Here is a 26,316-nt window from a genome sequence, read left to right on the forward strand (position 1 = left end):
GTGCCTGCCATATTGGCCAGGCTGGTCTCGAACTCCTGATCTCGTGATCCGCCTGCCTCAGCCTCCCAAAGTGCTGGGATTACAGGCGTGAGCCATCGCACCCGGCCAATTCTAGTTTCTATGGCTTGCTTAAGGGGACAATGAGGGGTGAGAGACAGGAGGGCAGGAGAAGGTCAGAGAGAGGCTATTTCTGAAGCCTTCACTTTGGGGTTTCATTTTCTGAGCCCCAGTACCAGGTTGTGTGATGGTAAATATATATTTTGTTTTAGATTCCATTTCCTGGCATGCAACTCTGAAAGTCCTTGGAATCTCCAAAGTGACGTTTTTTTTTTTTTGAGACTGAGTCTCACTCTGTCACCCAGGCTGGAGTGTAGTGGCACAATCTCAGCTCACTGCAACCTCTGTCTCCCAGGGTTCAAGCAAGTCTCCTGCCTCAGCCTCCTGGGTAGCTGGGATTACAGTCACCCACCACCACGCCTGGCTAAATTTTTAGAAGAGACAGGGTTTCACCATGTTGGTCAGGCTGGTCTCAAACTCCTGACCTCAAGTGATCCACTCACCTCGGCCTCCTAAAGTGCTGGGATTACAGGCATGAGCCACCATGCCCAGTCTTCTTCTGTACCCTTTGTAACATCCTTTATAATAAACCAGTAAATATGAGTAAGTGTTTCCCTGAGTTCCGTGAGCTGCTCCAGCAAGTTAATCAAACCCAAGGAGGGGTTCATGGGAACCCTGATTTATAGCTGGTCAGAAGCACAGGTGAAACGACTTGGGGCTTGCTATCAGTAGTGAAAGTCGGGGACGGTCTTGGAGGACTGAGCCTTCAACCTGTGGGATCTGATGCTATCTCCAGGTAGATGGTGTCAGAATTGAGTTGAATCATAGGATACCCAATTCAAAACTCCTCTAATTCCTTCAATTAGAGGAACAGAATTAGAGGCACATCTGCTGGTGTCCACTGCAGATCTCATTTCTTGCTTGTGGGCGGGGAGAAACCTCCACACCTTTTGAGCTCACAGAAGCATTCTGTGTTGTAAGGGTACAGTAGGTGAAATTAAGTTTGTTTTTGCCACAGATAGGTGCATACCTAAGGCAGAGAGAGCTTGGAGAGGGTTCGGGGAACATTTCCATCTCTCCTTTCCCTGAGTAAATCAGCCCCTGGGCCTGGCCAGGCCTCACACAAGTTTGCCTGGTAGAAATCTCCTCAGCTCAATGGATCCCTAAAGTTTGAAACCTCCCTCGGGGCTGAGGTGTTCTTAACTCTAGTTGGAGGTTTCCCTTGGCGCACCTCTCAGCCGGGGCAGACTCCAGAACACCCCACCCTCCGTGAGAACAGGTTTCCCAGAGCCTCATGCGTCCACCAGGAAAAACAAGCAGAGGCCTGGCAGGTTAACCTCCCCTAGGCTCAGAGGTAGGAAAGCTCTCCAGAGCTGCACAGTTGGCACCGGCCCAGGGCAAGTATAGTTGATGCCTGAATGACATGGGTTTGAAGTGCGTGGGTCTACTTATAAATGGACTTTCTTCAATCAATATACTGGAAAATGTTTTAGAGATTTGCAACAATTTTATTTTATTTTTGATATGGAGTGTTACTCTGACGCCCAGGTTGGAGTGCAGCAGTGCTATATCAGCTCACTGCAACCTCCACTTCTGGGTTCAAGCGATTCTCCTGCCTCAGCCTCCTGAGTAGCTGGGATTATAGGTGCCAGCCACCACGCTTGGCTATGGCTAATTTTTGTATTTTTAGTAGAGATGGGGTTTCACCATGTTGGCCAGGCTGGACTTGAACTCCTGACCTCAAGTGATCTGCCCATCTCAGCCTCCCAAAGTGCTGGGATTACAGGTGAGAGCCACTTCACCCGGCCAGAGATCTGCAACAATTTAAAAAAACTAGCTCAGTCTAGCCTGTCTAATAGGTACCTTGTGAGAACCACGAGAAGGATTCAGGGAGGTAATGCACCGGGCCTTAAGCATGCACTAGCACTCCAATATTAGCTGCTGTTATGATTACTCCCTTCCCCTGACCCCCAAGAGTACTTAGGCCTCACTGATTGGGAGCAGAAGCTGGACGTATAGCCCCTAGGACTCCTCGAGACTCCACACAAGCTGCTGACCTGTGTCGAGTAGCACGTTCGGTGGCAATATCTTCCAGGTGGAACTCAGCCCAGGGGTCGGGCATGTGCTTGGCCTTCTGGATTGCGTGCTTCCAGGCTTCCTGTGGAAGGCAAAGCGGAAGGTAGGAACATCAGGCCCAGGTCAGGGGCTTTGGGGACAACACGGACTCCTCCCACCCTGTTATTTCCTCTGGAGAGGCTGACAGTATCAGGACAGAGAGAGACTCCTGTCTAGTAGCCTTTCAGGAACACAGTCCCCAAAAGAACCTATCTGCACTCACAGGCACAGCCTCCCTGTGGGCAGAAATGGCACATCTTAACTACACAACACTTGGATTAAAGAGTTGAGAATGAAAATAGGATACCATTCCCTCATTCAGGTTGGCTAACATTTCATTATATATATATAATATAGGATATATATATATACACACACACAATACATATATAGAAACAGAGTATAACGTGTATATATATAAAAACAGAGTCTCACTCTGTCACCCAGGCTGGAGTGTGGTGACGTGATCTTGGCTCGCTGCAACCTCCACCTCCTGTGTTCAAGCGATTCTCATGCCTCAGCCTCCCAAGTAGCTGGATTATAGGCGCCCGCCACCACGCACGGCTACTTTTTGCATTTTTTGATAGAAACAAGGTTTCACCACATTGGCCTGGCTGGTCTTGAACTCCTGACCTCAAGTGATCCACCCGCCTTGGCCTCCCAAAGTGCTGAAATTACAGGCGTGAGCCACTGTGCCCGGCCTCTTTTTTTTTTTTTTTTTTGAGACAGGGTCTTACTTTGTCGCCGAGGCTGGAGTGCAGTGGTCCAATCTCGGCTCACTGCAACCTCTGCCTCCTGGATTCAAGCGATTCTCCCAACTAAGCCTTGTGAGTAGCTGGACCTACAGGTGCACACCACTATACCTGGCTAATTTTTGTACTTTTTGGTAGAGACAGAGTTTTGTCATGTTGGCCAGGCTGGTGTCAAACTCTTGACCTCTGGCCGGGCGCGGTGGCTCAAGCCTGTAATCCCAGCACTTTGGGAGGCCGAGGCGGGCGGATCACGAGGTCAGGAGATCGAGACCATCCTGGCTAACACGGTGAAACCCCATCTCTACTAAAAATACAAAAACTTAGCCGGGCGTGTTGGCGGGCGCCTGTAGTCCCAGCTACTGGGGAGGCTGAGGCAGGAGAATGGCGTGAACCCGGGAGGCGGAGCTTGCAGTGAGCTGAGATCGCGCCACTGCACTCCAGCCTGGGGGACAGAGCGAGACTCCGTCTCAAAAAAAACAAAAAAACAAAAAACAAAAAACAAACAAACAAAAAAAAACAAACTCTTGACCTCAAGTGATCCACCAGCCTTGGCCTCCCAAAGTGCTGGGATTACAGCAGGTTGGCAATTATTTTAATGAGATGAAACATTTTAGCAAGTGCTGGCCCGGATATCAGGGAACGGGTATCCTCACACATCATCGGGGGTATAAAACTTTTCTAGGCTGGGCTGGGTGCAGTGGCTCGTGCCTGTAATCCCAGCATTTTAGGAGGCCAAGGCTGGGGGCTCACCTGAGGTCAAGAGTTTGAGACCAGTGTGGCCAACATGGTGAAACCCTGTGTCTACTAAAAATACAAAAATTAGCTGGGCGTGGTGGCACACGCTTGTAATCCCAGCTACTCGGGAGGCTGAGGGAGGAGAATCGCTTGAACCCAGGAGGCGGAGGTTGTAGTGAGCTGAGATTGTGCCATCGCACTCCAGCCTGAGTGACAGAGGGAGGACCCTGTCTCAGAAAAAAAAAAAAAAAAGGCTGCATCTCTGGTGGAAATTCTTGACCCTACCAGACCCAATGACCTCTTTTTATAATAAATATTGTATAACACCCCATTTTACTGCTCTATATGAAATTCATAGATAACATAAATTTCTAAGCTCAGAGCTAGAACCATGCCAAAGATATGTTGCCTTTTTTATTTTTAATCTTTTTTCAACAGACAGGGTCTCACCCTGTCCCCAGGCTGGAGTGCAGTGGCATGATCACGGCTCAGGTGATCCTCTCGCCTCAGCCTCCCAAGTAGCTAGGACCCCAGGCTGAGCCACCATACCTGGTTAATTTTTTAATTTTCTGTAGGGATAGGGTCTCACCATATTGCCCAGGCTGGTCTTGAACTTCAAGTGATCCTCCCACCTCAGCCTCCCAAAGGATATGCCACCTTTACACATAACATAGCATTTAACTCTGGCCTCAGATAATTATGAAATGATTCCCATGAGCTGTTCCAAGGTCTTCTGGGATGCAGGAAAATTCATCGTGCAAAACAGCCCTGTTTCAGGGTTGCTGGCATTCTCAGCCTTCCCTAACTCTATGCCAGCAGTGCCCATCACCCCATCATTATGATGACCCAAAAGAACTCCCAAATCTATCAAAACCTATTGAGAGTGGCCGGGCATGGTGGCTCATGCCTGTAATCCCAGCACTTTGGGAGGCCGAGGCAGATGGATCATCCAAGGTCAGGAGTTCGAGACCAGCCTGGCCAACATGGTGAAACCCCGTCTCTACTTTAAAAAAAGCCGGGTGCCTACCTGTAATCCCAGCTACTCGGGAGGCTGAGGCAGGAGAATCACTTGAACCGGGAGGTGGAGGTTGCAGTGAATGGAGATCAGGCCACTGCACTCCAGCCTGGGTGACAGAGCAAGACTCTGTACCCAAAAAAAAGAGCCCAGCTTCCCAAGGACTCAGCCCAAACAGGGCTTCACCTCATCCCCAGCACTGGGTCCTGCTCAAAATAGAAGCAGCTCAGGCAGTGGAGCTAGGCCTTCCAATACACACACACAGAGCCCAGGCCTCTCACTCTCTCTAGGGCTTTCTTTTGTTTTTGGGTTTTTGTTTTGTTTTGTTTTTTAAATAGGAACAAGGTCTCTCCCTGTTTTCCAGGCTACGTGGCAGTAGTGTGATCATAGCTCTCTGCAACCTCAAAACTCCTGGGCTCAAGCGATCTTCCTGCCTCAGCCTCCTGAGTAGCTGGGACTACACTTGTGTGTCACCATGCCCAGCTAATTTTTTTATTTTTATTTTTATTTTGCAGAGACAGGGTTGCACTATGTTTGTTGCCCAGGCTGGTCTTGAACTCCTGGCCTCAAGTGATCCTCCTGCCTCAACCTCCCAAGGCACTAGGATTACAGAGAGGAGCTGCTGCGCCTAGCCTGCTGGGGCTTTTTTACTGTTGCAGAGTTAAAAAAAATAAAGCCTGTAATTCTTTTCTTCTATTTTGGTAGCTAATTTAGACTTAATTTAAAAGTTGGAAAATACAGAAGACAAAGAAAAGTAAAATCCACCATATACCATCCACTGGAGCAATGCTGTAGACTAATTTTTTCCAGATCTTCTATATGCTTTTTTTTTTTTTTTTTTTTGAGACAGTCTCCCTCTGTCACCCAGGCTAGGGTGCAGTGGGGTGATCTCAGCTCACTGCAACCTCCTGGGTTCAAGCAATTTTCCTGCCTCAGCCTCCTGAGTAGCTGGGATTACAGGCGTGAGCCACCATGCCTGGCTAATTTTTGTATTTTTAGTAGAGACGGGGTTTCACCATGTTGGCCAGGCTAGTCTCCAACTCCTGACCTCAGGTGATCCACCCGCTTTGGCCTCCTAAACTGCTGGGATTACAGGCGTGAGCCAGCTTGCCCGACCTACATGCATTTTTTTAATAAGGTTGGTATCATACTGTAAAATATAATTTACCTCCTTACAGGAGAGTGGGTCAATGGGATTTTGTGCTTTATTTAGTGATCTCGATTTTTTTTTTTATTCCAAAGTATGATCCACATCACATAAAAACTGCAAACACTATAAAACTCTGAATTAGAAAGTGGAAGTCCTCCCTAATCCACTTCTTCTGAAAACCACAGCTGACAGTTGATGTAGACATTCTGCAAAATTTTTTCCTATGCCTCTGTGAACACAAACACATATTTAAGAGCAGTTTAGGCTGGGCACGGTGGCTCACACCTGTAATCCCAGCACTTTGGGAGGCTGAGGCAGGCAGATCACGAGGTCAGGAGTTTGATACCAGCCTGGCCAACATGGTAAAACCTTGTCACTACTAAAAATACAAAAATTAGCGGGCATGGTGGCACGAGCCTGTAATCCCAGCTACTCGGGAGGCTGAGGGAGGAGAATCGCTTGAACCCAGGAGGCGGAGGTTGTAGTGAGCTGAGATTGTGCCATCGCACTCCAGCCTGAGTGACAGAGGGAGGACCCTGTCTCAGAAAAAAAAAAAAAAAAGGCTGCATCTCTGGTGGAAATTCTTGACCCTACCAGACCCAATGACCTCTTTTTATAATAAATATTGTATAACACCCCATTTTACTGCTCTATATGAAATTCATAGATAACATAAATTTCTAAGCTCAGAGCTAGAACCATGCCAAAGATATGTTGCCTTTTTTATTTTTAATCTTTTTTCAACAGACAGGGTCTCACCCTGTCCCCAGGCTGGAGTGCAGTGGCATGATCACGGCTCAGGTGATCCTCTCGCCTCAGCCTCCCAAGTAGCTAGGACCCCAGGCTGAGCCACCATACCTGGTTAATTTTTTAATTTTCTGTAGGGATAGGGTCTCACCATATTGCCCAGGCTGGTCTTGAACTTCAAGTGATCCTCCCACCTCAGCCTCCCAAAGGATATGCCACCTTTACACATAACATAGCATTTAACTCTGGCCTCAGATAATTATGAAATGATTCCCATGAGCTGTTCCAAGGTCTTCTGGGATGCAGGAAAATTCATCGTGCAAAACAGCCCTGTTTCAGGGTTGCTGGCATTCTCAGCCTTCCCTAACTCTATGCCAGCAGTGCCCATCACCCCATCATTATGATGACCCAAAAGAACTCCCAAATCTATCAAAACCTATTGAGAGTGGCCGGGCATGGTGGCTCATGCCTGTAATCCCAGCACTTTGGGAGGCCGAGGCAGATGGATCATCCAAGGTCAGGAGTTCGAGACCAGCCTGGCCAACATGGTGAAACCCCGTCTCTACTTTAAAAAAAGCCGGGTGCCTACCTGTAATCCCAGCTACTCGGGAGGCTGAGGCAGGAGAATCACTTGAACCGGGAGGTGGAGGTTGCAGTGAATGGAGATCAGGCCACTGCACTCCAGCCTGGGTGACAGAGCAAGACTCTGTACCCAAAAAAAAGAGCCCAGCTTCCCAAGGACTCAGCCCAAACAGGGCTTCACCTCATCCCCAGCACTGGGTCCTGCTCAAAATAGAAGCAGCTCAGGCAGTGGAGCTAGGCCTTCCAATACACACACACAGAGCCCAGGCCTCTCACTCTCTCTAGGGCTTTCTTTTGTTTTTGGGTTTTTGTTTTGTTTTGTTTTTTAAATAGGAACAAGGTCTCTCCCTGTTTTCCAGGCTACGTGGCAGTAGTGTGATCATAGCTCTCTGCAACCTCAAAACTCCTGGGCTCAAGTGATCTTCCTGCCTCAGCCTCCTGAGTAGCTGGGACTACACTTGTGTGTCACCATGCCCAGCTAATTTTTTTATTTTTATTTTTATTTTGCAGAGACAGGGTTGCACTATGTTTGTTGCCCAGGCTGGTCTTGAACTCCTGGCCTCAAGTGATCCTCCTGCCTCAACCTCCCAAGGCACTAGGATTACAGAGAGGAGCTGCTGCGCCTAGCCTGCTGGGGCTTTTTTACTGTTGCAGAGTTAAAAAAAATAAAGCCTGTAATTCTTTTCTTCTATTTTGGTAGCTAATTTAGACTTAATTTAAAAGTTGGAAAATACAGAAGACAAAGAAAAGTAAAATCCACCATATACCATCCACTGGAGCAATGCTGTAGACTAATTTTTTCCAGATCTTCTATATGCTTTTTTTTTTTTTTTTTTTTGAGACAGTCTCCCTCTGTCACCCAGGCTAGGGTGCAGTGGGGTGATCTCAGCTCACTGCAACCTCCTGGGTTCAAGCAATTTTCCTGCCTCAGCCTCCTGAGTAGCTGGGATTACAGGCGTGAGCCACCATGCCTGGCTAATTTTTGTATTTTTAGTAGAGACGGGGTTTCACCATGTTGGCCAGGCTAGTCTCCAACTCCTGACCTCAGGTGATCCACCCGCTTTGGCCTCCTAAACTGCTGGGATTACAGGCGTGAGCCAGCTTGCCCGACCTACATGCATTTTTTTAATAAGGTTGGTATCATACTGTAAAATATAATTTACCTCCTTACAGGAGAGTGGGTCAATGGGATTTTGTGCTTTATTTAGTGATCTCGATTTTTTTTTTTATTCCAAAGTATGATCCACATCACATAAAAACTGCAAACACTATAAAACTCTGAATTAGAAAGTGGAAGTCCTCCCTAATCCACTTCTTCTGAAAACCACAGCTGACAGTTGATGTAGACATTCTGCAAAATTTTTTCCTATGCCTCTGTGAACACAAACACATATTTAAGAGCAGTTTAGGCTGGGCACGGTGGCTCACACCTGTAATCCCAGCACTTTGGGAGGCTGAGGCAGGCAGATCACGAGGTCAGGAGTTTGATACCAGCCTGGCCAACATGGTAAAACCTTGTCACTACTAAAAATACAAAAATTAGCGGGCATGGTGGCACGAGCCTGTAATCCCAGCTACTTGGGAGGCTGAGGCAGGAGAATCGCTTGAACCCAGGTGGCAGAGGTTGCAGTAAGGCAAGAGAGTGCAACTACACTCCAGCCTGGGCGACACAGTGAGACTCCATCTCAAAAAAATAAAAAATAAAGAGAAAGAGCAATTGGACCACACCACATGTTCTGTTGTGCATCTGACTTTTCTTAATGCAAGATCTTGGACATCTTTCCATGTCATATGTGCAAACTGGCTGGGTGACCTCCTTTCATTTCCAAAACTACCAGATATACAATTGTATAAATGTACCTTAAGGTATTTGTCTAACCTCCAATTGAATAATGTTTGGATTCTCTCCAACATTTCCTAGTACAAACAGTGCTGAAGTGAACATCTTCCTATCCAAATCTCTGTGCGCTTGTGCAAGATCTCAGTAGTACATACTTTTTGGGAAATGTAACTGTTGGATCACATTTAAAATCTAGAAATGACTGAGTTCTCCGCCAAAAAATTTATCCCAAGTTATACTCCAAGAAGCAGTAAATAAATCACTAAAATTCTTTTGGCACAGACAGTATATCAGATAACTATAAAATTTATAAGTTATTTGCATCCTGCTTTAATAGTTGCATAATAATCTACTGCATAACTTTTTTGTTACTGACTTAATTATTCACCTGTTGCTCTCCACTGTTAGACTTCAAGTTTGTCACTGATTGTTCCCTGTTGTAAATAACTCCACAGCAGACATGTGTACGTCTAAAACATTTTTCTGAATTTCGGTCTCTGTACTTTTTTTTTTTTTTTGAGATGGAGTCTGGCTCTGTAACCAGGCTGGAGTGAAGTGGCGTGATCTCGGCTCACTGCAACCTCTGCCTCCTGGGTTCAAGCGATTCTCCTGCCTCAGCCTCCTGAGTAGCTGGGACTACAGGCACGTGCCACCACGCCCAGCTAATTATTGTATTTTTAGTAGAGACAGGGTTTCACCATTTTGGCCAGGATGGTCTCGATCTCTTGACCTTGTGATCCGCCTGCCTCGGCCTCCCAAAGTGCTGGGATTACAGGCATGAGCCACCGCGCCTGGCCCCTGTACTTTTTTTCTTAAAGAGACAGGGTCTTGCTCTGTCACTCAGGCTGGAATACAGTGGCGTGATCATGGCTCACCGCAGCCTCAAACTCCTGGGTTCAAGTGATCCTCCTGCTTCAGCTTCCCGAATAGCTGGGATGACAGGCGCTTGCCACCATGCCTGGCTAATTTTTTAAATTTCTGTACAGGCCGGATCTCGATATGTTGCCCAGGCTGTTCTCAAACTTCTGGGCTCAAGTGATCCTCCTGCCTTGTCCTTCCAAAGCGGTGGGATTACAGGCATGAGCCACCATGCCCAGCCCAATCCCCGTACCTTAAAGCACCACAGTCTCAGCTCATATTCCGGCTGCTACAAATGGCAGGGACAGCCTTCGACCTCCACCTGTCAGGAGAGCCTGCAGGGTTGAGAACTCAGCAGGCCACCCTTCCAAGCGTGTCTGTACAGGTGCCCTGTTCTCTGTCTGCGACACACAGTTCTCTGACAGTGCCTCTCTCAAACGACTCCGCCACTCCCTAAGCTACTAACAGGGACCGTCCCCATTCAATGAAGATTAGCAACAGAAATTACCTCCTGGCTGGATGCCGTGGCACCAACCACAAAACAGGTAGGAAAGTACTGCAGAAATACAGGGTGTGGTATTTCATAGGATAAAAATTACCTTTTTTTCCAAACCCAGAACAGAGTCATGCCAGACCTTATTGGCAATGGGTGGGATTAATGCAACGGACTTTTTTTTTTTTTTTAATAAGCACAGTATAAAAAGTCCTGTACTAGGCCGGGCGCGGTGGCTCACGCTTGTAATCCCAGCACTTTGGGAGGCCGAGGCGGGCGGATCACGAGGTCAGGAAATCGAGACCACGGTGAAACCCCGTCTCTACTAAAAATACAAAAAAATTAGCCGGGCGTGGTGGCGGGCGCCTGTAGTCCCAGCTACTCGGAGAGGCTGAGGCAGGAGAATGGCGTGAACCCGGGAGGCGGAGCTTGCAGTGAGCCGAGATTGCGCCACTGCACTCCAGCCTGGGCGACAGAGTGAGACTCCGTCTCAAAAAAAAAAAAAAAAAAAGTCCTGTACTAACATTCATGCCCCTGACTCTGGTTCCAGCTCACCACTGACTGGCTGTGGGAACCTCCATTTCCTTGTTTACAAACAAGGATGAAGAAGGTTTTGGCTGCTGGTGGTCCACTTTTTTGTGGCCCCTGCAACCAGGGTAGACACACTTCCACCAAAAACAGTGACTCACTGGGGTAGCAGTGCTTACTTATTTTGGGTGACTCCTGCCTGAGCTAGAAATCACCAGTGATATGTTACCATCAGAAGGGGAATGGAAGCAGGTACTGCCACCTTTGAGAGCCACCTAGCAGTGGCTATGAACCTTCTTCTGCACCGACTTCTGACCCAGCCATTCCTATCACCTACCCAGGTGTGTCCAGGTAAGCTGGTCCAAGGATGATCAGTGCTTTTTTTTCTTTCTTTTTTTTTTTTTTTGAGACCAGGTATTACTCTGTTGCCTAGGCTGAAGTGCAGTGGTGGGATCATAGCTCACTGAAGCCTCCAACTCCTGGGCTCAATGAATCTTCTCAACTCAGCCTCCCAGGTAGCTGGAACTATGGGTGCTCACCATCATGCCCAGCTAATTAAAAAAATTGTGTGTGTGTAGAGATGACAGTCTCTCTATGTTGTCCCGGGTGGTCTTAAACTCTAGCCTCAAGGTCAGCACTTATAATGCCATAATGATCAGGCAGTACAAACAAACTGCCCATCTGTAGGGGGATGATCACATACGCTTGGTATACTCAAAATAAGATGCTAGCATGGGTGATTTTTTTTTCCCCTGGGCGGGGAGTGGGGGACGTGGTCTCGCTCTGTCGTCCAGGCTGGAGTGCAGTGGCGCCATCTCTGCTCACTGCAACCTCCGTCTCCTGGGTTCAAGCAATTCTGTCTCAGCTGCCTGAGTAGCTGGGATTACAGGTGTGTGCCACCACACCCGGCTAATTTTTTTATTTTTAGTAGAGATCGGGTTTCACCATATTGGTCAGGCTGGTCTTGAACTCCTGGCCTCAAGTGATCCACTCGCCTTGGCCACCCAAAGTGCTGAGATTACAGGCGTGAGCCACCGCACCCAGCATGGGCAATTTCTAAGACCTATTGTTTAGGGGGAAAAACAGCAAGTTGCAGAACAATACAAACACTATGTTACCACTTACTGGTGGAGGAAACTCACAAATCAATACCATGGATTTTCTAAGGATGTGTGTGTCTGTAGACATATACACAAATGTATATTTATATGCAAATACATAAAAAGAGGTCTGAAAAGTAATTTATATGAAACTAATATAATTCTTATCTCTGGGAATAGAAAGGGATAAGAAGTTGCTCAAGGAGACCTCAGTTTATCTATGTTGTTTGCATTCTTTTTACAATGAGAATGTATTTAGGTAATGCATGTGTAAATCAAAGTTAAGAAACAAAGATCACTGGGTTAGATGATTTTTTTTTTTTTTTTTTTTTTTTTTGAGACAGGGTTTCACTGTCGCCCAGCCTGCAGTGCAGTAATGCAATCATGGCTCACTGAAACCTCAACCTCCACCTCAACCTCCCGGGTAGCTGGGCCTACGGGCACACGCCACCAAGCCTGGCCAATTTTTTGTGTTTTTGTAGAGACAGGGTTTCACCATGTTGCCCAGGCTGGTCTCAAACTCCTGGGCTCAAGTGATCCACCTGTCTTGGCCTCCCAAAGTGCTGGGATTACAGACATAAGCCACTGCGCCTGGCCAGGTTAGATGATTCTTAAGGCTGTGCCAGCTCTAATATCCTCTATTTCTAAGGATTCTGGAACTCAGTTGTTGAGTAGGTTAATTAATCTTACACAGAACAGTGGGCTATGGGCTGGGTGTGGTGGCTCATGCCTGTAATCCTAGCACTTTGGGAGGCCAACGCAGGCGGAGCACTTGAGGCCAGGAGTTTGAGACCAGTCTGGTGAACATGGTGAAACCCCTCTCTACAAAAAATACAAAAATTAGCTGGGCATGGTGGTGTGTGCCTGTGCTCCCAGCTACTCAGGAGGCTGAGGCATGAGAATCGCTTGAACCCAGGAGGTGGAGGTTGCAATGAGCTGAGATTGCACCACTGCACTACAGCCTGGGTGACAGAGCAAGACTCTGTCTCAAAAAAAAAAAAAAGAGAGATCTGTGGATATTTCATAAAAAAAGGAAAATACGATTCTGGCTACAGAATAGAAACGCTGTGGTTCTTCAAAGTCTGAGAGTACAAAATAAAAATAAATAATAGTGAAATAATAATAATTATATACCAGGAAAGGGAGATGGAAATAATAATAATGATTACTGTAGTAATAATAATTTACTTCATCGAGTATGCCAGGAGTGAGGGTGGAGTGCTGGCAATGTGTTCGCAAGTGTTTTGGCATGTGGGATGTTATCACTGTTGTTGCCAATTTTATATTACTGTTATTATTGCCATTATCACAGTAATCAAGGCCTCTGGATCTTACTTGAGGACACACCCAGTGATTCACCCAGGCCTTTATCACCTGTTACAGTCACTTCATGAATGTTATAAAATCATTTTTTTCCCCATCATCACTTCTGCAGACTTTATGAAATACAGCTCAGAAGTCTAGGCAACATGGCGAAACCCTGCCTCTACTACAAATACAAAAAATTAGCCAGGCGTGGTGCCATGCGCCTGTAGTAATAGCCAATCAGGAGGCTGAGGTGGAAGGATCACCTGAACCTGGGAAGTCAAGGAAAAAAAAAAAAAAGAAATACAACTCAGAGACAGCCCAACTACTCTCCCCTCCTGGAGAGCAGTAATGGGCTTAACCAAACTCAACGGCTCAAATAAAAGAAGCAGGAAGAGCTCTTTCCAGCCAGCACTGAGCGATGGGCATCTCGAGACAACTGGCACAAGCGCCGCAAAACCGGGGGCAAGAGAAAGCCCTACCACAAGAAGTGGAAATATGAGTTGGGGCGCCCAGCTGCCAACACCAAGATTGGCCCCCGCCGCATCCACACAGTTCGTGTGCAGGGAGGTAACAAGAAATACCGTGCCCTGAGGTTGGACGTGGGGAATTTCTCCTGGGGCTCAGAGTGTTGTACTCGTAAAACAAGGATCATCAATGTTGTCTACAATGCATCTAATAACGAGCTGGTTCGTACCAAGACCCTGGTGAAGAATTGCATCCTACTCATCAACAGCACACCGTACCGACAGTGGTACGAGTCCCACTATGCGCTGCCCCTGGCCTGCAAGAAGGGAGCCAAGCTGACTCCTGAGGAAGAAGAGATTTTAAACAAAAAATGATCTAAAAAAATTCAGAAGAAATATGATGAAAGGAAAAAGAATGCCAAAATCAGCAGTCACCTGGAGGAGCAGTTCCAGCAGGGCAAGCTTCTTGCGTGCATCGCTTCAAGGCCAGGACAGTGTGGCCGAGCAGATGGCTATGTGCTAGAGGGCAAAAAGTTGGAGTTCTATCTTAGGAAAATCAAGGCCTGGAAAGGCAAATAAATCCTTGTTTTGTCTTCACCCATGTAATAAAGGTGTTTATTGTTTTGTTCCCACAAAAAAAAAAAAAAAAAAGCATGAAGAAGTGGGGAAACACAGCGAGGCTGTGGAAGGGGAAGAGCCCAGCAGTGGTGTGTGGAGGCCACAATCTATGCCACATGCACTTAGAGGTTTGGTACAATTATCAGTGGAACCCGGCATGGAATACAGCAGCAAAAAACTGGAAACCAGGCACAGTGGTCATGCCTGTGATCCCAGCAATTTGGGAGGCCAAGGCAGGAGGATCACTTGACACTTGGAGTTCCAGAGCAGCCTGGGCAGCATAGCAAGACCCCATTTCTAAAAAAAAAAAAAAATACAAAAATTAGCCAGGCGTGATGGTGCATGCCTTTAGTCCCAACTACCTGGAGAGCTGGAGTGGGAGGATCACTTGAGCTCAGGAGGTCGAGGCTACAGTGACCCATGATTGTGCCACTGCACTCCAGCCTGGGCAACAGCATGAGACTCTATCTCTTAAAAAACAAACTACGCCTGTAGTCCCAACACTTTGGGAGGCTGAGGCAGGCAGATCACCTGAGGTCAGGAGTTCGAGACCAGCCTGACCAACATGGAGAAACCCCATCTCCACTAAAAAATGCAAAATTAGTCAGATGTGGTGGCGCATGCCTATAATCCCAGCTACTCAGGAGGCTGAAGCAGGAGAATCACTTGAACCCGAGAGGCAGAGGTTGCAGTGAGCTGAGATCGTGCCATTGCACTCCAGCCTGGGCAACAAGAGCGAAACTCCATCTCAAAAACAAACAAACGTGGAACTGCCTAAGTATCCCACAAGAGGCAATGCTTACAGAAACTGTGGTGTAGCCATACAATGGGCTGACAGAGCCATCAAGACACTAGATCCATATTTACTGATATGAAAAGACATGATGATTTATTGCTTGCCGACAAAAAACTGGTTACTGAAGACATGTATAGCATGATTCCACAGTAGCAACAAAAAGTCCATATTTGTGTATATTTAAAGTGAAATACAGTAAAGTCTCAACTATACACTAAAATCTTAATAGCAAAATATCTGGACTTTTTTTTTTTTTTTTGAGACAGTCTTGCTCTGTCTCCCAGGCTGGAGTGCAGTGGTGCAATCTCAGCACACTGCAATCTCTGCCTCTCAGGTTTAAACAATTCTTGCGCCTCAGCCTCCCCAGGAACTGGGACTACAGGTGTGCGCCCCCATGCCCGGCTAATTTTTTGTATTTTTAGTAGAGATGGGGTTTCACCATGTTGCCTGTAATCAGCTACTCAGGAGGCTGAGGCAAGGGAATCACTTGAACCTGGGAGGCGGAGGTTGCAGTGAGCCGAGATGGGGCAACAGAGTGAAACTGTCCCCCCAAAAAAAAAAAAAAAAAAAGCAACAAAAAAATTTATGCTTAGTGAAAGAAGCCAGACATAAAAGGCCACATGTTGTATGATTCTATTTATGTAAAACGTCCAGAAAAGGCAAGTCCAGAGAGGCAGAAAGTGGACTGGTGGTTGCCTGGGGCTGGGTGGGATGTGGGTATTAGAGCGTGATGGCTAAGAGGTATAGAATTTAGTTTTTGGGTAAAACGTTCTAAAAGTGGTTGTGGTGATGGATGCATAATTTTTTATGAATATACTCAAAGGCTTTGAATAGTACATTTTAAATGAGTAAATTGTATGGCAAGTGAATTATATTTCCAAAAACTGCTAAATTTTTTTTTTTTTTTTTTTTGAGACAGTCTTGCTCTGTTGCCCAGGCTGGAGTGCAGTGGTGCAATCTTGGCTCACTGCAACCTCCGCCTCCCGGGTTCAAGTGATTCCCCTGCCTCAGCCTCCTGAGTAGCTGGGACTACAGTCGCACACCACCACGCCCAGATAATTTTTGTATTTTTAGTAGAGATGGAATTTCACCATATTGGTCAGGCCGGTCTTGAACTCCTGACCTCAGGTTATCCACCAGCCTCGGCCTGCCAAGGCAATCATTATTCTTTGATCATACTGTCAGAGCCACCCTCAGTGGGTTACAAGTATGAGTGTAATCACCAAAGTTGGCCAAATAAGGGCATGGGAAGCAGGTGTACCCACCCATCATGGGGGGCACACACGATGGTGTAACCTCTTTGAGGAGCTACTGACAACACTTATCCCAGTTTAAAAACACACAAACGTTTTGCCTAGCCAGTTCACCTCTGGGGGGTCCTCTGGTGGGCACGCCCATTCACGGGTGCTAAGACACACACACAAGGAAGTGCTGTTTGTGGCAGGACAAGACTGGAAATAACCTACATACCCTACAAGGAGGAGCTGGCTACATTTATTATGGTGCTTCCAACAATGAAATGATATTCAGCCATTAAATAACCAACAACAGGCTGGGTATGGTGGTGCATGCCTGTGGTCCCAGCTACTTGGGAGGCTGAGGTGGGAGGATCACTTGAGCCCACGATTTCAATGCAGTGAGCTATGATCACACCACTGCACTTCTTCCTGGGCAACCCTATCTCAAAAGAAATTTTTTTAAATAAGGTGATCTATGTGTATTGATGTGGAATGATCTCTGAGATATTCTCAGAACAGGAAAATTTTTTTTGCAGGGGGGCAGGGGAGAGGGTCTCGCTCTGTTGCCCAGGCTGATGGGCAGTGGTGCAATCTCTCACTGCAGCCTCCGCCTCCCGGGTTCAAGTGATTCTCCTGCCTCAGCCTCTGGAGTAGCTGGGATTATAGGCGCCCGCCTCCACACCCGGCTAATTTGTGTGTGTGTGTGTGTGTGTGTGTGTGTGTGTGTATTTTTAGTAGAGACGGGGTTTCATCCTGTTGGCCAGGGTGGTCTCGAACTCCTGACCTCAAGTGATCTACCTGCCTCAGCCTCCCAAAGTGCTGGGATTACAGACGTGAGCCAGTGCACCTGGCTGAAAATAACATTTAAAAATAAAATTTCCCACCTTAATAAGAAATTAAAAACATGTATTTGCTCCCTATGCTTATTCTAGAAAATGTAGAAACGACAGAGAAGGAACACAGTCCCTCCTAATCCAATCCAAAGACAATCCCTGCTGCCCTGGTGATGTGCTTCCCCTCAGGCCTTGGCTGTGTGTGTACGTGCGAGTTTCACAGAGCTATAATCATGCTGTATTCTTTTTAGATTTAACTCTGGAGCAGAGGCACTTTCCCACGTTATCATAAACTCTATAAACATCTTTGGATGACTGCCTGATATTCTATGGAGAGGGCGGCCCCCTAAATGGTTCTGCCATGTCTCCAGGGGAGCTTGGGCAGAAGGCTGGGCTTGACAGTGATAGAATCTGACCTTTCACAATCCACACCCAGTACCTGCTGGGTGTGTTCCTTGGAGGGAGGCCAGCGGGCCATTTTGGTTGAACAATCCAGGTTGCCAGGTCACAGTAAGTTAAAAAAAAAAAAACCACTTAGGTTTATGGAATGCTGAGGGAACAAGAGTTGGAAAACTGAGCTGTTCTCTCCCTCTGAAGCCACCCCTGGCAACACCAACCCAACAGAGCCTGCTTTCGATAACCTAGAAAGTGAGCAATGAAGTGCCAACTCCCGTCCACACACAGTCAAACATTTTACCAAGTCCTACTATGCAGGACCAAGGGAATGGAGGTCACATCAGACACAACCCTACTCTTGCAGTCAGGCGCTGATTCAAACAAAGAATGACAATGGAGAATGACTCACACACATAAAGGTCTGCTAAGAGCCCCACGGAAGGCAGAGGAGAAAGCCTGGAAAGGTTGTCTTCAATCTGGGCTCTGGGCCAGGCTCAGTCGCTTATGCCTGTAATCCCAACACTTTGGGAAGCTGAGGCAGGAGGGTCGCTTAAGGCCAGGAGGTCAAGACCAGCCTGGGCAACGTAATGAGACCCCCATCGTTCCAAAAAAAATTAAAAAGTTGGCCAGGTGTGGTGGTGCACGCCTGTGGTCTCAGCTACTCAGGAGGCTGAGGTGGGAGGATCGCTCAAGCCCAGGAGTTAGAGGCTACAGTGAGTTATGATCGTACCACTGTACTCCAGCCTGGGCAACACAGCAAGACCTTGTCTCTAAAATTAAAAAAATAAAAATAAAAACTGGGTTCTGAAGGAGGCAGAACTGTAATTTTGATAGACCAGGACATCAGTTGAAAGAAATTTTATTAGGCAGAAGTGTGAAAAAGGGAAGACCATTCCAGGAGCTTCCAGATGTGTGTGAGTGGAGAGGATGAACAGAGCCTAGAAAGGTCCTGGAGCGGAGGGACCTAGAAGACACTCCCATCCTGGTGATGAGGCTTTTTTTTTTTTTTTTAAGACAGTTTCTCTCTTGTTGCCCAGGCTGGAGTGCTGTGGTACGATCTTGGCTCACTGCAACCTCCGCCTCCCAGGTTCAAGTGATTCTCCTGCCTCAACCTCCTGAGTAGCTGGGATTACAGGCGCCTGCCACCACGCCTGGTTAATTTTTGTATTTTTAGTAGAGACAGGGTGTCACCATGTTGGTCAGGCTGGTCTCAAACTCCTGACCTCATGATCCACCTGCCCCAGCCTCCCAAAGTGCTGGGATTACAGATGTGAGCCACCACACCCGGCCAGAAGTGATGAGTTTTGAGGAGGGGGTATTTATCAATGTATTTGAGGAAGAGGAAGTTACCTGGTTATTTTACTTTATTTTTCTTAACAACATCTTTTTCTCCACATAAGTGATACATATGTGTAACTTTAAAATGTTTAAAAAACATATAAAGCCCCCCCTTAATGGTACCTCTCCCCTAGAGAGAACTGCCACTAACTTCTGGGTGCAAACTTCCCCTTCAAAAAGTTTTTGCTATGCAGATACCAATATATGTATATATACATTTTTAATAAAAATAGGATCAGGTCGGATGTGGTGGCTCATGCCTGTAATCCCAGCACTTTGGGAGGTCGAGGTGGGTGGATCACAAGGTCAGGAGTTCAAGACCAGCCTGGCCAACATGGTGAAACCCCCGTCTCTACTAAATATACAAATAAATAAATAAATAATTAGCCAGGCGTGGTGGCAGGTGGCTGTAATCCCAGCTACTCGGGAGGCTGAGGCAGGAGAATTGCTTCAACCTGGGAGGCGGAGGTTGCAGTGAGCCGAGATTGCACCACTGCACTCCAGCCTGGGCGACGGAGCTAGACTCTGTCTCAGAGGAAAAAAAAAAAAAGGATCATACTATATTTCGACTTGCTTTTTTACTTAACTACATATATAAAAATGCTAACATTTTTTGACTTTATTATGGACCAGGCCTGTGCCAAGGGCTTTTTATGGATTTGCACACACACATACTATATGTAACAGTAAGCACTGTTTTAGAGTCAAAACATGGCCAGGCGCGGTGGCTCCCTCCTGTAATCCCCCTTCGGGAAGCTGAAGTGGGATGATTGTTTGAGCCCAGGAGTTCAAGACCAGCCTGAACAACATAGTATAAGACCCTGTCTCTACAAAAACAGTAAAACAACAACAAAGGTCAAATCACATAGAATCATCTTCATCTTTTGACCAGCCTGGGTAACATAGTGAGACCTCATATCTACAAAAACATTTTAAAAATCAGCTGGGCATGGTGGCATGCACCTGTGGTCCTAGCTACTCAGGAGGCTGAGGTGTGAGGATTGCTTGAGCTCAGGAGTTCAAGGCAGCAATGATCTATGATCATGTCACTGCACTCCAGCCTGGGTGACAGAGCAAGACCGTGTCTCTAAGAAAAAAAAAAAAAGAAGAAGAAAAGGCTGCGCATGTGGGCTCATGCCTGTAATCCCAGTACTTTGGGAAGCTGAGGCGGGCGGATCACTAGAGGCCAGGAGTTCAAGACCAGCCTGGGCAACATGGTGAGACCGTATCTCTACTAAAAATACAAAAATTAATGGCCATCATTAAAAAATCAGGAAACAACAGGTGCTGGAGAGGATGTGGAGAAATAGGAACACTTTTACACTGTTGGTGGGACTGTAAACTAGTTCAACCATTGTGGAAGTCAGTGTGGCGATTCCTCAGGGATCTAGAACTAGAAATACCATTTGACCCAGCCATCCCATTACTGGGTATATACCCAAAGGACTATAAATCATGCTGCTATAAAGACACATGCACACGTATGTTTATTGCGGCACTATTCACAATAGCAAAGAGTTGGAACCAACCCAAATGTCCAACAACGATAGACTGGATTAAGAAAATGTGGCACATATACACCATGGAATACTATGCAGCCATAAAAAATGATGAGTTCGTGTCCTTTGTAGGGACATGGATGAAACTGGAAAACATCATTCTCAGTAAACTATCGCAAGGACAAAAAAGCAAACACCGCATGTTCTCACTCATAGGTGGGAATTGAACAATGAGAACTCATGGACACAGGAAGGGGAACATCACGCTCCGGGGACTGTTGTGGGGTGGGGGGAGGGGGGAGGGACAGCATTAGGAGATACACCTAATGCTAAATGACGAGTTAATGGGTGCAGGAAATCAACATGGCACATGGATACATATGTAACAAACCTGCACATTGTGCACATGTACCCTAAAACCCTAAAGTATAATAATAAAAAAAAAAAAAAAAAAAAAATACAAAAATTAGCAGGGCATAGTGGCATGCACCTGTGGTTCCAGCTACTCGGGTGGCTAAGGCACAAGAATCGCTTGAACCTGGGAAGTGGAGGTTGCAGTGAGCCAGGATCGCGCCACTGCCCTCCAGCCTGGGCGACAGAGTGAGACCCTTTCTCAAAAAAAGAAAGGAACACCAACTTTGTTCTAATGTAAACACAGCATTCTGTGAGAACCACGGCTTGTAATTGAAATCAGCCCCTCTTGTGGACGCTTGAGCTGCCCTCCTGGGGGTGGGTGTTCATTTCAAAGCTGCCTTAGGAGAGGAAACAGGATCAGTGGAAACCTGCCCCTTCGGGGGCCCCTGACCCCAGAGACCCACGGGGCTATTTCTGGAGCTGCCTGCCCCAGAGTAACTCCAGCTAGAACTCTAGGCCTAAAGGGAAAACACTACCCAACTATCTCCAAGAACTAAAATTATTAATTTTCTAAAAACAGATTAATTCAGAAGTTATGGAAGAATATTTTTAATTTCAAATCCCCAAGTGGTAATAGGCATTTTGTTTACAGTACTGATACTTAACTGTTTGTGAGGATTTGATTAAGTAAGGGTAACGGTATTGCACTTTTGATTTTTTACCCCCACCAGTTATTAAAAAAAGTCCAATAATGTTCGCCTCTCCCCCTCTTCTTTTTTTGAGATAGAGTCTCGCTCTGTCACCCAGGCTGGAGTGCAGTGGCACAATCTTGGCTCACTGCAACCTCCGCCTGCTGGGTTCAAGTGATTCTCCCACTTCAGCCTTCCGAGTAGCTGGGACCATAGGTGGCACCAACACGCCCAGCTAATTTTTGTGTTTTTGCAGAGACGGGGTTTCGCCATGTTGGCCAGGCTGGTCTCAAACTCCTGACCTCGGGTGATCTGCCTGCCTTGGCCTCCCAAAGTGCTGGGATTACAGGCGTTAGCCACTGCGCCTGGCTTCTCCCCGTCTTCTTTACACCAGCTTTGCTATCGTATGAACACAAATCCCTACCAAAATAAGTACACTTTTCTTCAGTCCAGAGAAGGATGTCTGACTCTAAAAAGTGTTTGTTTGTTTTTTTTTTAAGATAACCAACATGAAGAATCACATTGCACATATGTCTCTGTACCCACATACACGCATATGCAGGGGCGCTTTCAAAATATTCAACACAACATTGGACAAATGTAGAAGACACTTGAGATGGAAACCTTCCACAGTATGAGGTTTTTTTGTTGTTTTTTTTTTTTTTTTTTTTTTTGAGACAGAGTCTCCTCTGTTGCCCAGGCTGGAGTGCAGTGGCGCGATCTCGGCTCACCACAACCTCTGCCTCCTGGGTTCAAGGGATTCTTCTGCCTCAGCCTCCTGAGAAGCTGGGACTACAGGCATGTACCACCATTGTGGAAGGAAAATAAAATAAGTAATAATAAAGTTAAAAATAATAAACATAAGTAATAGTTAACATTAAGTATAGGTTATTTAGAAGTTATACATAGGCTAAGAAATTTAAGCAGCCCCTCCTAGCATTGCTAACAAGTTGCAGCTATGAGCTTATCTCAATCTTCCAAGCTTATTGCCTGCCTCCAGACCCCCGCATATTTCTGTAATTCCTGTTTTCCCTTACCCCAGCTCGAGCTGTCCAGCTTCAAAGTTGACTGGTCAAGATAACTAAATTGTATGTTTTCTCAGAATTATCACGTGTTAAATAATTTACTGTCTTTGTCTGAAACCTGTATCCTGCCTTGTTTTCCCGCCTCAAACGACATATAAGCAAGCCTGCTTTCTGTGTCCCAGTCGGCAGCCATTTTAGGCGTGAGCCTGCTGTCGGCCCGGGTACCTGAATTAAATAAAGTTCTCTTTGGTTTCCAAAGGTCTCTTTGTCTTTTCCTTGGCTGGAGTTTTATTGCAACACCATACCTGGCTAATTTTTGTATTTTTAGTAGAGATGGGTTTCACTATGTTGGCCAGGCTGGTCTTGAAATCCTGACCTTGTGATCTGTCCGCCTCAGCCTCCCAAAGTGCTGGGATTACAGATGTGAGCCATCGCGCCTGGCCCACAGTATGAGTTTTTAATCAGTAAACAAATTTGGGAAAAGGTAATTAATTTGTAGAAAGGTTTTAAAAAAATATTAATTCTCATAATCAGTGACAAATTATTAGGGCCACACTCCTGGAATGTGGCAACAGAGAGGGAAATAACATTTATTAAGCACCTATAATGTGTGACACACAATACTAGGTATTATTTCAAAAGTAATGATTCATAAGAATTTAGTCTTGCTTGAACCTGGGAGGTGGAGGTTGCAGTGAGCCGAGATCGTGCCACTGCACTCCAGCCTGGGTGACAGAGTGAGACTCCGTCTCAAAAAAAAAAAAAAAAAAAAAAAAAAAAAGAATTTGGTCTATCTTTCATAGTTGTAACTACATAGGATGGCTGTAAGCGTTATTTCTTTTTTTTTTTTTCTTTAATAAAGATGGGGTGTTCCTATGTTGACCAGGCTGGTCTCAAACTCTTGGCCTAAAGCGATCCTACCATCTTGGCCTCCCAAAATGCTGGGATTACAGGCTTGAGCCACTGTGCCCAGCCAAGATAGCTGTAAGTGTTAAATGAGATCATTTTTTTTAGTGTCCCTAAAACAAGTTTCTATCAAAGTAACTAATAGTTATGTTTGTTTCTCCACTTGAATGTCTCTACTGATAAATGGGGAGATTGTTAAGTCTGTAAACGATTGCTGTTTGCCTCTCTGTACTCAATGCATAGCCTGGTGACAGATATATAATATGTAATAAATAAATGCAAATTTCATGTAATCAAGTACCCATGCTGGTACCTACCAAATGGTTGTCAATGAAATTATGTTTTTAAATTTATTTTAGGCTGGGTGGAGTGGCTCATGCCTGTAATCCCAGCACTTTGGGAACGTGAGGCAGGTGGATCACTTGAGGCCAGGAGTTTGAGACCAGCCTGGCCAACACAGTGCAACTGTGTTTCTACTGAAAATACAAAACATTTGCTGGGTGTGGTGGCACATGCCTGTTATATCAGCTACTCAGGAGGCTGAGGCACGAGAATCACTTGAACCCAGGAGGCGGATGTTTCAGTGAGCCGAGATCCCACCACTGTATTCGAGCCTGGGCAGCAGAGCGGAATACAAAAAAATAAAATGAATAATAAATGTATTTATTTTATTTTAATTTTTTGAGAAGGAGTTTCACTCTTGTTGTCCAGGCTGGAGTACAGTGGTGCAATCTCAGTTCACCGCAACTTCTGCTTCCCAGGTTCAAGTGATTCTCCTGCCTCAGCCTCCCAAGTAGCTGGGATTATAGGTGTGCACCACCACACCCGGCTAATTTTTTGTATTTTTAGTAAAGATGGAGTTTCACCATGTTGGCCAGGCTACTCTAGAACTCCTACCTCAGGTGATCCACTTGCCTTGGCCTCCCCAACTGCTGGGATTACAGGCGTAAGCCACTGCACCCAGCCTACTTTATTTTTTGAGAGACAGGATCTCACTATGTTGCCCAGGCTGGTCTCCTAGGCTCAAGCGATCCTCCCTTTTGTCCTCTCAAAGTGCTGGCATTACAGGTGTGAGACACCATGGCTGACCTAAAATTATGTTGTTAAATAAATTCTTTCAAAAAATTAACAAGTGTCTGGGCGTGATAGTCGAAGACCAGCCTGGGAAACCTCATTTCTACAAAAAAAATTTTTTTAATGAGCCAGGTATAGTGGTACAAGCCTATAATCCTAGCTACTCAGGAGGCTGAGGTGGGAGGCTTGCTTGAGCCTAGGGATTCAAGGCTGCAGTAAGCCATGATTGTGCCATTGCACTCCAGCCTGGGCAACAAAGCGAGACCACATTTATTAAAAAAAAAAAAAAAAAAGAAGAAAAAGAAAGAGAAATAAGGTCCTTAGTTTGGGAATTTTCTATTGCCATAAATAAATAAACGTTTTTACAAAGAAATAAGATCTTTACAGTTTGCAATGTTGCCCAGTAGTTACTATTTTATTCTGTTCTGTTCCATTTCTTTAAAAAAAAAAAAAAAAAAGAACAGCACCTCTGCACTCTAGCCTGGGTGACAGAGCAGAACTCTGTCTCTAAAGAAAACTAAAATAAATAAACAAACAAAACATTGGACAAAACTCAGCAAAAGGTTTTCACAACTCCGTAGCGTGTCCTGGGCTACTATTTGAAAAACACCCAGTTCCAAGGTAACGAAATTTATTTTAAATCAATAATACCCTCCCTGCTTAACACGTATATCCTCAGCTCAGAGTTTAGAGCACTGGCCAGGGTTTGGAAATACGAAGAAGATCCCAACCAGCGACCCCAACCCTCCATCCCTTACAGCAGCTAAGCCGGGTGGGGAAGGTGGCGTAGGTGGCTCACTCACCTTGAAGTGGAAGGAGTTTGCCGGGGACCCGCTGGAGCTATACCGCTCACTTTTTGTTAGGTTGCTGTAGTACTTATTAACCTTGGAATTGACATTCTGGTTCGACCTTGGGTCATCCGTGATGGGGCAGATGAAGTAACCTTCCTCATCGTCGCTGTCCCCATCAGAATCACCATCATGGCCAGCTCGGGGGGACTGGCCGCCATCAACGCCTTCCAGGCGGAAGATGAGATCTTCGTCTGCCATGTTCCTGGGGTGCCCGTTTTACCCAAGCAGTATCCGGCACAGCCAGAGTTACTGGATAAATGCAGAGGCGAAGGTCCTACAAGGAAAGCAAGGGCCAGAGAGTGGGTGCTGGGGCCCATGGGTGTGAATTCGCCCGACCCTCACCCCAAATGCTGCAGGCTATCACAGGAGCTGGCACCCTTAGGGTAAAACCTAGAGCTATCTTTTGGGGAGGCAGTTGGCAGCACCCAGGAACATTTTAAATGTCTAAACCCGCTGACCCAGTCATTCCACTTTTAAGAACTCAGTGTTTGCAAATATTGGATTCAGGTTGGGAAAGGAACGGCTTCTTAAGCAGAGTGCTCTTTTTAGCACATCAATTAGATCGAGGCACTCCTCTGCTTAACGCCCACCCCCAGCAGCTTCCTTTCACATTCATAATAAAATCCAAATGCCTTGGTAAGGCTGCAAGAGCTGCGTTCATCTAGCGTGCTGCCCACTTCTCCTCCGGCCCTGGCTGCTCTCCAGGCACACTGGGTTTCTTTCTGTTCTGTGAACACGTTAAGTTCGTTCCGACCTCCAAGCCTTTGTACTTGGCTGTTCCTTGTGCCTGGAACAACCTTCCTAACAGTGGATTCTTTCTCATCATTGAGCTCACAGCTCACAGGATGCCTCTTCAGTGAAATATTCTGTGAATCCCCAAATCAAAGAACGCTTAACCCAACATGCATATCCAATCGCTCCCTTGCATATCACCTTGTTCCATTTCTTTCTTTCT

General features: G+C 46.2%; 1 protein-coding gene and 1 pseudogene across 7 annotated transcripts in view; one reads left to right on the forward strand and one right to left on the reverse strand.

Moving 5' to 3' along the window:
* Window positions 1-26,316, reverse strand: part of EEF2K (eukaryotic elongation factor 2 kinase) — an 87,167-nt gene that overhangs the window by 41,521 nt on the left and 19,330 nt on the right. For all 7 annotated transcript variants that reach the window (XM_055232642.2, XM_055232648.2, XM_055232644.2 and 4 more), the window contains 2 exons: window positions 25,314-25,635; window positions 2,115-2,215 (listed from right to left, as the gene is read on the reverse strand). In XM_055232642.2, coding sequence (XP_055088617.1) covers window positions 2,115-2,215; window positions 25,314-25,559 — 347 coding nt within the window. In that variant the 5' untranslated portion in view covers window positions 25,560-25,635. The remainder of the gene's footprint in view (window positions 1-2,114; window positions 2,216-25,313; window positions 25,636-26,316) is intronic.
* Window positions 10,147-14,341, forward strand: LOC129457621 (small ribosomal subunit protein eS8-like; annotated as a pseudogene).

Source organism: Symphalangus syndactylus, chromosome 11 (assembly GCF_028878055.3).
Source record: "Symphalangus syndactylus isolate Jambi chromosome 11, NHGRI_mSymSyn1-v2.1_pri, whole genome shotgun sequence".
NCBI classification, from domain to species: domain Eukaryota; kingdom Metazoa; phylum Chordata; class Mammalia; order Primates; family Hylobatidae; genus Symphalangus; species Symphalangus syndactylus.